The sequence below is a fragment of the Capra hircus genome, chromosome 18 (assembly GCF_001704415.2).
Source record: "Capra hircus breed San Clemente chromosome 18, ASM170441v1, whole genome shotgun sequence".
Lineage (NCBI taxonomy): Eukaryota > Metazoa > Chordata > Mammalia > Artiodactyla > Bovidae > Capra > Capra hircus.
In genome coordinates this window covers 15,900,864-15,915,093 of record NC_030825.1, presented here as the reverse complement: position 1 = coordinate 15,915,093, position 14,230 = coordinate 15,900,864, and the positions used below count along the sequence as shown (strand labels likewise).

The window sequence follows — 14,230 nt, the reverse complement described above, 5'->3', positions numbered from 1 at the left end:
GCCTGCATTCCTGCTGCCTCCCAGATGTGAATGGGGAGAGGGGGGGCTGCATCTCTGGTGTCCTCTCACCCTCGAAGAGACCAAAATCAGCCCTTCCAGAATTCAGCGGTAGCCAGGTTACCATGGTGATGCCCATTATCCCCGCTGAACAGAAGATGAATCAGGAGCTAAAAATAGGCCCCCAGAGTGGATGGATGGACGGATGGATAGAGGCAGGGGTGGGTGGGCCTGCATTCAGGGTCGGAACAGTCTGTTTTTCCCAGACAAGATAATTTAGGGGGAAATCTCAACCGGAAACCCATGCCCACAGAGCTGGGAGGTACTGCAAGTGGTGCCCCCTTCCCTGACAGAAGCATAAAGCACGCAGCGCCCAGTAGGTCCTCATAAAGCCCAGGGCTTGGAGCCCTCTCCACCTGAGCCCGGCTGGTAAAGACTTCAGGCAGGGAACAGGGGAGGCTCTTGGCTTGGGGTGGCTGTCGCACCGACTGGCCCTTCCCAGAGTGGAGCACTGCCCCCTGAGCCCTTTCATTCCCAGGAGGGCCCTTGGTTCAGTCCAGGAAGGACCTGGGGAACCTGCCGAGAAGCTCCCTACTCTAGTGCAGGGCTCCAGGGTACAGAAACACCAGGCCCCACCCCTCCAGAGGGGTGCAGTCCTCTGCTGCGGTGGGGGGGAGCAGTGAAGGAACAAAGCCACGGCAAGGACAAGACACTTTATTCTGTCTAAGTCCCCTCCCCCACCCCCGCAGACCCCACAGACAGAGAGACAAGGGCGGATGCATCTGGGACCAGGAGGAATCTGGCTGCAGGGACAGGTGTCTGGGGGACCGGGGTTTTCTCAAGAGACAGGGCACTGTCTGCTGACTCTCCCCAGTGAAGATCAGAAGCAAAGGAGTTGTCCCCCAGGCCCCTCCCCACCCACCAGGCTGGGGCAGGGTTAGGCGTGCCCATGGGACCTCTTCACCCTTCAGCCCACCAGGCATCAGGGTCACAGGAGCCGAGGGTGGGCCTGGGCTGCAGGATGGGAGGCCCCTGGGGAGTTGGGTGAAGGATGCTGGAGGCAGACAGTGGACACAGTCCTGGCCGCCCCATGGGTCCTCAGAGAGCAGAGCCCAAGCTGGCTTCTCAGGCGTGGGCGCCGAGGTCTCTTGGAGGCAGCTCCTTGTGGCTGTAGTATTCCACCAGTTGCCTGGGCACCTCGGCCAGCACACTCTTGGCCAATGCCGCGGGGGACGCCTGGGTGTGGGGAGAAGGTGCCTCCAGCCAGCTTCCCGTCCCCCAGCCCCTCTTCTCCACCTACTCACATCCAGCCCCGTTCCCTAGAGCCCCCGGCTCCAGGGACCACAACCAGGAATTCACCAAGTGGGCAAGCAGGTGAGCCTGTGTTAAGGTTGAGACTGCAGTGGCTGGGCAGTCCACCCTTGCTGTCACTCTGGGGGCACAGACAGCTGTCTGGGTGGGTGTGACCCTGCTCTGGGCATGGGGCAGAGGGGCTGAGGTCCCTCCATGCCCAGGTCCTCCCGTGATGCTGCGAGTGTGTGTCCACGTGACACAGAGTTCCTACTGTGTCACAGAGGCTTGAAAGCCAGGGAGGTGGCTGCCTAAGGGGCACCCTGCCCTCTGGGGTGTCCGTGTGACGCTTCTCATAGTGCAAGGTTTCTAGGGGCTGAAACTGCTCAGGATGGAGCAGGGGCTCAGCGCCTGTCGCCTCCACAATGCTGTCAAGGGACCCGCCGGGCACTCACGCTCTTGAGCTCCCGAAACGGCACAAATTGCACGATGTCGCGGAGGGCGGGCTCGCCACGTGGGGAGCGCAGGACACCGTCGTCGCCGTCTAGCACCTGCATGTCGGTGAAGTCGGCGTTGCCCACCCCGACAATGATGATGGACATGGGCAGGTGGGAGGCGCGCACAATGGCCTCACGTGTGTCCGCCATGTCGGTCACCACACCGTCCGTCAGAATCAGCAGAATGTAGTATTGCTGGGGGCACAGGGGAGGAGGGGCTGTGGGGACCCTGCAGGGCCGCTGTACCTCCCCCAGTCAAACCCCAAGTCCACCAACCAGACCGCCTGGGGGTGACCACGGTTGCCAAGCTTTTCTAAAAACATATTCGCAGAAGCGTACCACATGTACACAGGTGCACACACACACGGAATCACAGTGAGCTGTGACCACGTGCTCCCTCTAACCCGGAGGTGGATACAGCCACACCTTACAGGTGGGGACAGTGAGGCTAGAGGAGCCGGGGTTGACCCAGGTCTGAGGCCAGAGAAGGGATCATCAGCCCTGAGCGGGGAGGGTCTCCCACACCCTGAAGAGACGCTGAGATTTCAAACAACACACTCTGGCCCAGCCTGGCCAGGTGCCCAGTGTGTCTGCGCATGACAGACTGGGGCTTGTTTCAAATAAAGGTCCATTTCCAGAGTGAAAAAAAAACAAAACCACTCAGCAATCATTACTAAAAATCTGGGTGAGAGAAAACACAGAAGAGCTGCAAAAATCACCCTGGAGCGCCAACGCTGGAAGGCCAGCCAGACTATCCCCTAGCCTGCCCAGCTCTGGCCGAGTGGGCACCCTCTCCCAGGGACCCCCTCTGAGCCCCCAGACCAGGGGGATGGGCAGTCTCCTGTCCAGGGCCGGTGGATTCCCACAGTGCCTGGCACAGCCCTGAGCCCCACACAGCCTCCTCCCACCCCCAGAGTAGGGGCGGCACCCCACTGAGACCTCACAGCCCTGGGTCTGCCAGCAGTGCAAACACCACACCATCACCGCCTGCGACGGAAGCGTCACCTGAACCCGGGGACCACTGCAGTCAGGGCCCCGGTAGGCGTCAGCCAGAAGGGACAGGGCTTCTCCGCAGGACAGGAAGGCAGGTGAGGGCAAAGTTCAAGAAGAGGCTCAGGGAAGGGGGTCCCAGATGCCGCCCAGCCTCCACCCACATCCACCTCGAGCAGCTAAGATGAAGGGTCTGAGCCCCAGCAAGGACAGAGGCAGACCTGAGGCCCCTAGAGTTTAACCCCTCCCAGAGGAATCAGACGGACACGAAGGCCACCACAAGGGCATGGTCAGCAGACTCCAGCCGGGGGCCTTACTGTAGGCACATGCTGATCTCTTTAACAAGGGGGTGGCAAGAGGACCCCACAGGAGAAGGCAGGGGTCCCCGGCAGGATGGCCACACCCACTGTCAGGCCCAGCCCCTTATCTTAACCCTGTGCCTCCTGGAAAATACACCATGGTGTGGACGGGATGGCTGGACACTTAATGCTCGGGAACTGACGTTGTCTTTAGGTGTGATAATGGGACCCTACTGTACCTCTTTCAGAGGTTTATACTGATATTTACAGATGAAATTATGTGTCTAAAACTTGCTTTAAAACAATACAAGAACATGAAAGCTGAATGTAATCCTTAACTCCAGGCTGGATTCTACACCAGAAATAATATTGTGATAAAATTATTGTTTTTTTGGCAATTAATGAAATTGGAGCATATTATATAAAGTATTGGATCTAAATTAAACCACCTGAAATTGATACTTGTGCAGTGACTGTAGAAGAGAACGCCTGGATCTGAGGAAAGAAGGGGTGGGAGGCGACACTGTGACCCTGCCTTTGGGGGCTGTGTGCCTGGGAGAGCCACCCCCACTCAGGGCGTGGGACCAGGGACCACCAGGGACTGGGCGATGGCAAGTCCCAAGGATGGAGCAAGGCTGAGAGCAACAGCCTAGTCTCACCACAGGGACTTCCCTGGGGGTGCAGTGGACTTCCACTGCAGGGTGCGCAGGTTCAGTCCCTGCTCAGGGAACTAAGATCCCACATGCCGCAGGGCACAGAAAAACAAAGGGGAAAAAATAGATCAGGAGACCAGAACATGGGAAGGACAGGTCCTGGGACGGTGAGGAACATGGACACATGGGGACAGATGGAGGCTGGGGTGAGACAAGAGGAGGGGGTCGCCTTCGATGTGAGACTGCAAAGCTGTACTGTACAGGATCTTGTGAGCAGATCAACACCAAGAACTTGGCGGAGGAAGTGGGGTTCAGGAGGCCAGCAGCCTGCTCTCAAGAGATTCAAAGGGAAGAAAGGACCAGTGTGTAGATGGGGGCAGGGGAGGAAGAGAAGTAGGAGGAGGTAACAGGGCAGAAGTTGCTGACCAGTGAGTCCAGGGAAAGGATGGGCCAAAGGCGTTGGGTTATTCTTCCATAAAGTTGACTATTATTTTTTTTTGTTTTCAGAATAAAAGATTAAAAGAAGCCAACTGAGTCATCGGCGTGCCTCAGGCAGGTCTACAGAACCCTAATGCAGGAGGCAGCCTTTAGCGTCTCACCACTTGTGCGAATTAAGAAGAAGGATTTCCCCGGCAGTCCAGTGAATCAGGACTGGGCACTTTCACTTCCCCGGGCCTGGGTTCAATCCCTGGTAGGGGAACTAAATTCCCACAAGCTAACACAGTGCAGCCAAAAAAAAAAAAAGACCATGCAAACAAAATAACAATACATGTATAATAGAACCACAGACAGCAGATCAGCCTCCAGGGCGAGAATCTCCTGGGCAGAGAGCAGCGCTCAGCTCACTGGCTCTGGGGCCCTCGAGGCGAGTCCACGCCTGGCCTCACTCGGTCCAGACACCCGGCATTCCTGCTTCCCGCCCCTCTTCCCACCCTCGGCCTCCCGGCCCCGCCCACCGGCCCCGCCCGACCTGACCCTTCCCTCTTCCCCAGAGGCCAGCCCTTCCTCATACACCCTCCCTGGTACTGGGCACCTACAGAGGCCTCATGGGTGCGCTCCTCGGCCGCGGCTGTGCGGGCCACCTTGGAGATGATGGGCGCCACGTTGGTGGGGCCGTAGAGCTGGACCCTGGGCAGGCAGTTCTGGTAGGCCTCCACCACACCCTGGATCCCTGTGGGAGGCGGGGTGTGAGCACGGCCCCAGCGCACCCCCACCACGGGCCATTCACGCTCCTACCTTCGCACTCATCGTCTTCGGGGTTGAAATTGATGGCAAAGTCATGGGACACCTGGGCAGAAGGGACCGGTCAGCGGGTCCACCTCCTAGCATCCCCCACCCCAACTACTGAGAGAGGTAGGTTTGGAGCCCCTGGGGCCACCATGTGACACATCCTTTGTGGAAGGGGGTCACTGGGGACAGAGGGCAGAAGGCCAACCCTGGCTCCAGTGGGACCCGGAGCTTCTGAGATGTATTAGCCAATAATTCCCCAACCCCCAAACTTTCTGCTCAAGCCAGTCAAACACCCTTTCTAAATGGAAAATTCCAGGCGAATGTCCCCCTTCTCCTCACAGGGCCACAGGGCTGACTGAGAACACTAGTGCTGGGAGGTGAAAGACAGGTCCCCACCCCCTACCCCACTGCCTGTCACATGGCACTGCTTCCCCTGGGGTCCTGGGACCCGGGCTTTCTCCTACCTCGTACTTGGGAGGGATCCGGGCTCCAAACCCCAAAGCAGAGAGCCTCTTGTCACTGGAAGAGAGGCCGCCTCATCACCCAGGGCCCTCGACCTCACTGAGGGAACGGGGGCTTCGGGGAGACACCAACAGAGCCAGGAGACCAGGTGCCCCAAACCACACAGGGGAAACTAAGGCCCAGAGCCAAGAGGCAGCCACCAGGCTCGCAGGCAGGCAGGGGTGGTGTTGGCTGGATGCAGGGACCTTGGCCCCATCACTCCCTAGGCCTCGAGAGCCCTACCCCTCTACGGCCTCAGTTTACTGCTCTGTGTCTGCGAGAAGGACTCGGACCCCTGTGGGGGGCCGCCCCATCTCCCTTCTCAGGCCCTGAGGTGCTGACCCATGACTTCTGCAGAGCCCAGGAGGCATGGGAGGCCGGCGCACCTGTCGTAGTCCTGGCAGATCTCTCCCACGGCCACCAGGGCCTGCAGATACTCGTTGGGCTGGAAGGGGTTGATGTAGTGCAGGGAGCAGCTGTTCCTGGGGTCCCCATTGGAGGCCGTGAAGTCAATGGCCACCTGCAGAGGCCACGGCGTCATGAGCCTGGAGCTCTCCTTCCTGGCCTGGGTGGCAGCTGCACCCCATCTGACCGCTAAGGACACTGAAGCCTGGGGAAGCCGCTTGCCCAGGGATGTGAGAAAACCCAGGGGCTGTAAGCCCAAGGGTCTGACGCTGTGCTGGCTGGGTCACAGGAGAAGGGACAGGCCAACCCCAAAGCTCCTGGGTCCCCAGGCATAGCCAGCGCCTCTGTGGCAACACCAGCCAGGGACCCCAAGGAGCCGGAGCTGTCACAGTGGACTCTCAGCACCTCCTCCTGCAGTCAAGGGTGGAGGGAGGGGCTGGGCAGGGCCTGGGAGGAGTAAGCCCTGAGATGGGGTCCCCGTGTGTCCCCCCGCCCAGTCACTACCCTCAGGCCTTTCCGGCTGTCACTTGAGGAAGCTCGGAGGGGTCACAAGGAAGGGGTGTGCAAACCCTGCAGAAGGGCCTTTTCTGCACACACCCACCCAGGGTGTCAAACGGGCTCTGAGTGGGGCCAGGCGCCAACCCCCCATCCTCTGGGATGCAGCCCACAGGCGGTGTGGAGGGTGTGGACTCACCGTGAAGTGGATCTGGCAGCCGCCCATGACGTAGTCCAGGAACGAGTACACCCTGTAGAGCTTCCAGGGCCCCCACCCCGGGGAGACTCAGGCCAGGGCTTCAGGGCAGGGCCTCTGGGGCTGCTGGGACCTGCCCTCCCCCAGGGCAGCTGGGGCAGGCAGGAGCCTGGCAGCCTCAGTCCCTGCCTCTCAGGCCCTCAGGCTGTCTGCATGCCCATTTCCCCCCATCATCTATTCTCTCGTTTCCCCCTCCCCTCCATTTCCTAACCCACCTCCATGCATGAGGGGCACAAGAGCCCTTGAATCCATCTGACAATGGGGGAGATTCCAGGGAGTCGCCTGCCACTGCTGAGCTTGCTCTCCGCAGAGCTCAGGCCGAAGCAGGACTACCCCCCAACCCCGCACTGTGGGTGGGCGGGGGAGGGTCTGCAGCCTGGGCTGAGGCTCACCTTCAGGTCTGCCAGGATGACCACCCCAGAATTCTTGTAATTGCGCTTCTTCTGCTTATACTTGGAGTTCACACAGTCCCACTGGGCCTGGGGGACAGGGACAGGCAGAGACCCCCACCCCAGAGTGCCAGCGCCCAACACCCCACCCTAAGGGGCCAGGGAGGCCTTGAAGCCCTGCCCATTGGCGTCTGTCTGTCCAACACAGGCCTGTGATTCCTACTCTGACCACCTGGTGAGCGTGGCTGTCACGCTCTGTCATCATCTTTAGCCTCTCTAAAGCCATCACAAGCACTTTTGGGGAACTCAGCCCAGGGCCAGCGCCCCAGAGCATTCTGGGGGACAGGCCGGCTCACCTGGTCCTCCCCGAAGGCTCTCTGCATCTCCTCGAAGGTGGTGGAGAATTCTCCAATGAAGTCGTGCTTTCCGCGGGAGTCGTAATCCCAAACGAGGCCCTGGGGAGCCCAGGACTCCTCAGCCCGCCTGCCCCTCTGGGGTCCCAGGCCTGGGCGTCTCCATGGCCCTGCAGGTAGGCCACCCCCTCCGCACCACTCCTCTCCAGTACCTCCCCCCCCACCCCGCCCCCCACCCCCCGCACAACTCAACTCCAGCAGGGTGTGGTCTGACGGGGTGGCCCCACTCAACCACTCACCCCGCCCCCTTCCCAGCCACACCCCCATCCTCCAGGTGCAAAGCCCCACCTACTTTCAGAGGCCGCGACTCCTCACAGCTGCACAGGCTGCTCAGAGACACCTTGAAAGGCTGCCAGGTGGGGCTCAGGTCATTCTTCACCACCTGTGGGCCGGGAGGGGCGGGCGGCTCAGGGGGCCCAGCCTCAGGCTCCAGGCAGGACCCTGCGAGCCCAGAGCTTCATCTCCGAACCTCGTTCCATCCAGAACCTCCTTTGTAGCTTCCTCCACATTCCAGGACCACCTGGACTCCTTTCCTTACATAGCCTTCTTTTAACTCTAATTTATCTCAAAAGGAAACGCTTTCCCACTGCTGTCACTGGGATCTTGTTTCATGGGCAGGTAGTCACAACAAATGCAGATCCTTGACCCTAGGTCACAAGGTCCACCCGCGCCTGGCTGCTCCCTGTTCAAAGGGGGATGGCGGGCGGCGTTGAGGATCAAGACTCCTACAGCTATGGTGGGCAGGGAGGTGCAGGAAGGGTCAGGGGCTGCCCTCTCTGTGCTTTCACGCTACCCTCGGTTGCTGGGTGGGGACCCCTCACCTCTGTCCTGTACACCAGTTGCTCGCTCTGATCATCATTGATCCTGTATAGTTCCAGGAATGGGTCTGACTTGCTGAAGAGGTCCTGGCAGAGGAGCAAACGATGAGCTTGGCAAGCTGAGTTGGGGGCCAGGCTCTGCCACTCCCCTGGTGTGAGGGCCCAGCCCTCCCTGAGAGCATCCTGCTCCAGCTTCCCTAGCTCCCCAGCACTTCCAGCCCAGAGACTGGCTCCCACCAGTTTCTCCACTGTCTGCCCTGGGACCTCCCTGAGCCCCTGAGTGTCGTCACAGGAAGCTCTGAGGATGAACAGGGGCAGTGACACAACAGGACCCCGACAGCAGCACAGCTGCCCTGGCTTTGACTGTGTCCCACTCTGCGGCCACCTGTCATCTCCTCGTGGACACCCCCTGACAGCAGGGAGAGCCAGGCTCCAGGGGAGCACCCCTCACCTTGTCGTCCAGCTTCCTGGCCCTGAAGGAGAGCTCCACGTAGCCGTTGTTCCCCGAGATGTCCTCGGCTATCACCTGGGTGGAGTGGGCAGGAGGGGCCTGACCCCTCGAGGGCCTCGGGGTTCAGCCGGCCCACTCCAACCCTTCTCTACCCTGCAGCCCAGTCTGTGGGAGGTGCCTAGACACTGCGGCAGCCTGAGCTTCGTCCCCCACAGCCTCAGTGATGAAGGGGCGGGGCCTGCAGGGGCCGGTGGAAGGCAGGGGCTCACCGTGATGGTGGACTTGCCCGCGTTCCTGCCGAACTTCAGCAACAGTGCCCGGGTCACCTTCTTCTGGGCCACGATCTGCAAGTCAGAGGGTCAGGGAGGGTCCGTACCTGCTCCCTGGGGGCTCTAACCCCGCCCGGGGTCTCCCTGTCTCCTTCCCAGTGACCCCAGTCACCCTCAGTGGCCTGGCTCCCCAACCTACCACCCAGGTGAGGAAGTGGAGATCCAGGCAGAGGTCTGGGACTTACTGAAGGGCCACCACTGGGATTTGAAGCCAGGGTCCAAACCTTTGGCCGGCCCTGCAGACCTGGTGGCACTGGGCGGCCTTCCCATAATGCAGAGTTTATGTGTATATCCAGACATACGTGTCCACACATGTGCCTATGGATCTGCACCCGTAGGTGCATGCATGTTTGCACATTGATGTCTGTGCATGTGTGTCCCTGCATGTGAGGAAAGTGGGTGGCGAGCATTGGGTGGACCTTGCTGAAATCTCAGTCCTCTTATCTGACAGAGGCTCGACCCAGCCGTCTCTGCCCCAGGCAGCAATGGAGATGAGTCATAAGGCCTTCATGTCGGGGAAAAGAAGTCGGACACAAATGGGAACATACTGTGTGATTCACGGACATGATGTTCTAGAACAGGCAAAACTATTGGGGGAGGGGGTTGAGAGGAGCAGGGGGGCCTGCTGGATGACAAAGATATGCTGTGTGATCTGGGTGGTGGTCAGGTATATACAACTGTCTAAAGCTCATCAATCCCAACCCTAGAGGTCTACACATATTACTGTATGTAAATTACACCTCATTAAAAAGCCCTCAGAGTACCCACTAGAATCAAATGTGTGACACATGGAGTGTTCTGCCCAGAGCCTGCGCTGAGCAGTTTGGCTGGAGGCAAGACCTCGTTTCACTGACAATCACAGAACTAATAGGAATGACTTTACTGGAGGATGCAGGGTCCCTCAGACCAGTCACTGCCATGGAGATAGGCAAGGGAAGGGCTCCCTTATGTTATGGAAGTGACATACACAGCTGCAGAGCAGTGTATGTCATTTGTGTTTTTAAAAGTATATATATAGAGAAAAAACTGTATGTCCCTTTACTCTGATAAGACTACCTCTCTCCAAAAGGATGTAACAAATCTGGGGGCAGGGCAGGAGGGAGACACCCAGAGCATGCCTGTTATACTTTCTGAATTTAGATCCATATGACTATATTACCCAGTTCCAAATTACATTTTTTAAATTAACTAAAAGATATTTTTTAAGGAGAAGGAGCTAGGAGTCAGGCAGAACACCTGGTACACAGTTGGTGCATAATCTTGCTGTCCCCAGACCACCACTGCACCCGCTGAGGTGCCCATGCTGCCCTCCTCCTCTGAGGGCATGGGGACAGGGCACCCACCTGCCCTAAAGTGCATTCCATGCCCCCCAGGAAGTCATCCTCCTGGCAGCTCAGGCTGCTGGGCCCATGGGTGTCGTAGACCTCAAAGCGCAGCTTCTGCACCTCCTCGAAGTAGTAGTCAAGCGTGAAGACCTTGGAGAAGACCGGGTGCAGGCTGCTCCGGACTACCTCGGTTCTGTCGACCTGCAAGTGGCCCTGGGTGAGCAAACCCCTGGAGGAGGGGGACAAGATTCTCCCGGGGCACTGCCTGGAGATCCTGTGCCTCTGCTGTAGCCCGCAGGGTTCCCTGTCCCGCCCACCTGCCCTTGGGTGGTCCTGGAGGACTTGCATCCAGGTTGTGCTGTGGGAAGACCCATCTGCTGCTTCGAGGCTTCCGGTTGCCCCCTGGGGAATGTCATTCCCCAGAACCCCTGGCACCTCCCTCCCTGAGATAAAAGCACAGTTCTCTGGCCCCCACAAGCTACAGCTTCTCGTCTCGTGCCCACACAGCCTCCTCCATCCCCAAACCACAGATGGGGAAGCAGAGAAGGGAAGGGGTGTCCAAGGGCACCCCAAGTAAGGGACAGAGCTGGATTGGAACCTGGCTGGGCAAACCTTAAAGCAGAGATCTTTTGCCAGCACCCTGCTGGACAGGCAGAGAGACTCCAGAGTTGGGAAGGGGGGCAAATTGCAGAGATAACCCCCTTGGTTCAGCTCTCCCCTCCAACTTGGGCCCCAACCCATCAAAGTGCAACCTGCCCTGCACCAGAGTCCCACAAACTTCCACACCCCAGATGAGGGTGTTTATGTGCTTCCTCAGGGGACATATGCCGCAGGGAGCGCTGAGGCCAAGCAATGGAGGCTAATGGGGGCTTGGGCCCCTCCAGCAGATCCTTTGCCCCCGAAGTCGATGACTGGAGGGTTTCTCAGGCCAGGAGGCTGGTGGTCCAGAGATGACAAAAAACAGCACAAGGTCACAGCCAGGGAGCAGTGCGGTCCAGGGAGCTGGCGCTGCGCGTCTCTAGGACTATGCGACCCTCTGCGGCTGTACCCCCGACGTGCCCCTAACCTCCCTACCTCCGCCCAGGCTGTATGCGGCCACCGAGACCAGGGACGCGCGTGCGCGGACAGACCCGTCGCAGGGGGGCCGCTGGAGGCTGGGGCGCCCTCGGGTCAGAGTTCTGGCCCCCCAGCTCTCCGGGGGCTCAATGCCCGACTTCACCTATTCGCCCCCGATTTCTTGCCCTTTCGAAGTGAGGCCACGCGTCTCACGTGAGATGGTGGCGGAAAAAGCGCTTCGTGGGGCGCAGAGCGGTATGAGCAGTCCCGCGGCCCGCCCTCTGGGGTGGGCAGGTCTGGGGTGAAGAGCCTGCCCCCGCGCAGGCGCCTCGGCCGCTCCCGGGACCAGAGGGAAGCCCGCGTCGCTGAGAGACGGGACGCGTCGAGAGCCAGGTCTGCGAGGCTTGCGAACCGTCCGCTGCTGCCCCGACCCCGGCCGCACGCCCCGCGCTCGCCAGGCCACCCCGCGGCCGCTTGGGACCGCCTCGACTCTTCCCAAACTCGAGAGCCAGGCGCCAGGCTGGGAGCCCTCTGGGCGGGGCGTCCCGGTCTCGGAGATGGAGTCCTGGCTCCCGGAGCGCCCGGCTAGCCTCCTATGGGACCCGCGGTGCGCTGTCTCCGCCCTGAGAATGCGGACCCGGCGGAGGACTGGTGCTCCAGGCTGCCCCGCGGGCCCAAGGTGGACCCGTAACCTCAGTCAAAGCCCTGTGTCCCCTACTCTCCTCTGCGCCCCCAGGAGAGCCCCTCCGGCTCCCTCAAGCCTGGGTGTTTCACTTGGCCCCGGAGCCGCCACCCGGACCCGGGGTCGCACCCTCCACTCCAGGGCTCCCTCCCTCTACCTGGAGCCCCTCTCGTGGTTCCGCCTCCAACCCAGCCCCTACACTTCAACCCCACAGCTCCAGGGCACCCATCTTTAGACCAGGTAACCCCACCGTGACCCTGCTCTGCACCGCACTAGCCTCGCACATCCATCTCGGCTTCCGCGTCCGCAGCTCCAGGCCCCCACCCCCCGCCTACCCGCGCCCCTACCTGCACCCACTGGCCCTGCGATTGCAGCAGCAGCACCACGCTCGGGTCGGACTTGGTGAGCGGGTCGCGGTCCAGCAGGTGCCGGCAGCTCAGCCGCAGTTCCACCTTCGAGGCGCAGGGCGCCGGCACCACCCCGGGGGCCGCCGCCGCCCGGCGCTCTGAGTCCGCGCTCATGCTCCCACCTCCCGCGCTCCGGGACCCGCCTGGGCCCACCGAGGGGCGGCTGTCCGCCGGTCGGCGCCGCGGCCGCGCGGGGAAATGATGGCCTGGCCAGGCGTGGCCGCGCTTCTCTCCCGGCACGCCAGCCCGGCGCGGGCACACGTGGCTCCCGCAGCAGCCACGGCACGGGAACTGCAGGAGGGGGTGTCAGAGAGGGTGAGACAGAGGAGGGGGCAGTGGAGGGGCGGGGCCTAGGCGGGGCCGGGCCGAGAGGGGGCCCTGGAGCCTGGGGGGAGGAGAGGGCGCTGAGCGGTGGCCTTAGCCCGCCCTTCGTCCCCATCCCCATCCATCCCCACCCCCCTTCGAGGATGCCCAGGTTTCCACGGGTTCAAATCCCCAGGGTGAGAGCTTTTGGGTCCAAACTGGGTCCAGAATGACCAGAGCCCCACGGGGCCCCCTGCGTGTGGAAACCTGCTCAGGTCAGGAGGCTCTCTGCTGGCCTAGGCATGGGGCCCATGTCCCTGCACGCTGCCCCCCTGGGAAGCCAGGGCCCAGCAGAGGCCCAGTTTAGCCCCAAATCCACACCTCTCCCCACCCCTCAGACCCCAGCCCCAGGCCTTGCTGCATTTAGTGAGGCATCACTTCAGTCAGCAAGCATGTGGTGGGCACTCCTGTGTGCCAGGTGCCTTGGGGCTGGGACTGGACGAAGGAAGAACAGGTCTGCCTTCCCAGAGCCTGTTGTCGGGAAGCCAGTACAACCTGTGCTGTCCTGGGGGTGTCTACACTGAGGGTCAGGGTCTGGGGTCCTTCCACATGTGTCTGCTGCACTCGAATCAGAACAGGCCTGGCTCCTTGTGAGGGGCCCCTCTCGTCCTGAGCTTCACCCCCACCTTGGACCACCCTGTGCTTGCTGTGAAGCTGTGCAGAAGATGAGGTTTTGGTGGAGGCAGAAGCCACCTCCCAGTCCATTCTCTTTGCCAGTTTCTGCCTAAAAATAGGGCACAGACCTGGCCAAAAGCCATGGTGGGAGACAGGAAGGGGGGTTAAGGTAAAAGGGGACCCAAGGGCCAGGGGAACAGAAACCAGGTCTCGGGCACACTGGGCTGTTGTGAGCTCAGGCTGAGCCTTGGTTGCCAGGACTCCAGAAGATCCTGGGGTCAGAAGCCCCACCAACAACAGGACAAAGATGCTGCCCAGGCAGAGGTGGAAAATGGAAGTTTGCACCCCAGAGTCAAAGGAGGGTTTTCCAGAGGTGCGATGCAGAAGACAGCATCCTTGGCGGTGGAATACAGGCTCACACCCCAGGGGTGCCTGCAAGGCAAAGACCTTGTGCCCAATTTGCAAGAAAGGGGAATTATTTGCAGGCCAATCTGGTGCCTCCTTCTGCTGCCTCAAGCCTCCATGTCCCCGCTCCTAGAAGCTGGCCCAGGTCCCAACGGCTTCAGAAACCAGCCATTCAGAGGGCCAGCTTCTCTCTGTAGACAGTTACCAGCCTGGAGCCACTCTGGGCCTTCCAGCTCCTGCATCTTTCTTGGCCTGGCTTCCCAGAGTCCATGTTTGTAGCCCATCAGCTGTGCTCTTGGGCTCATGGGGGCTCACTGGCTTGCAGGGGCCCCAGTTCCACTTGCACCCTGGCTAAGGCTTCTGG

At 60.6% G+C, this 14,230-nt stretch overlaps 1 protein-coding gene across 2 annotated transcripts; it reads right to left on the bottom strand.

Moving 5' to 3' along the window:
* Positions 696-12,850, bottom strand: CPNE7 (copine 7). Of its 2 annotated transcripts, XM_018061892.1 has the most exons (15): positions 12,424-12,850; positions 10,357-10,539; positions 8,954-9,028; positions 8,685-8,759; positions 8,237-8,320; positions 7,708-7,797; positions 7,359-7,457; positions 7,006-7,092; positions 6,557-6,616; positions 5,844-5,977; positions 5,421-5,475; positions 4,963-5,014; positions 4,764-4,897; positions 1,743-1,979; positions 696-1,233 (listed from the first exon to the last, which is right to left on the bottom strand). In XM_018061892.1, the coding sequence occupies exons 1-15, from the start codon at positions 12,595-12,597 to the stop codon at positions 1,123-1,125; spliced, it is 1,650 nt and encodes a 549-aa protein (XP_017917381.1). In that variant the 5' UTR covers positions 12,598-12,850; the 3' UTR covers positions 696-1,122. The 2 variants fall into 2 exon arrangements, with proteins under 2 accessions (XP_017917381.1, XP_017917382.1); XM_018061893.1 differs by lacking the exon at positions 7,006-7,092.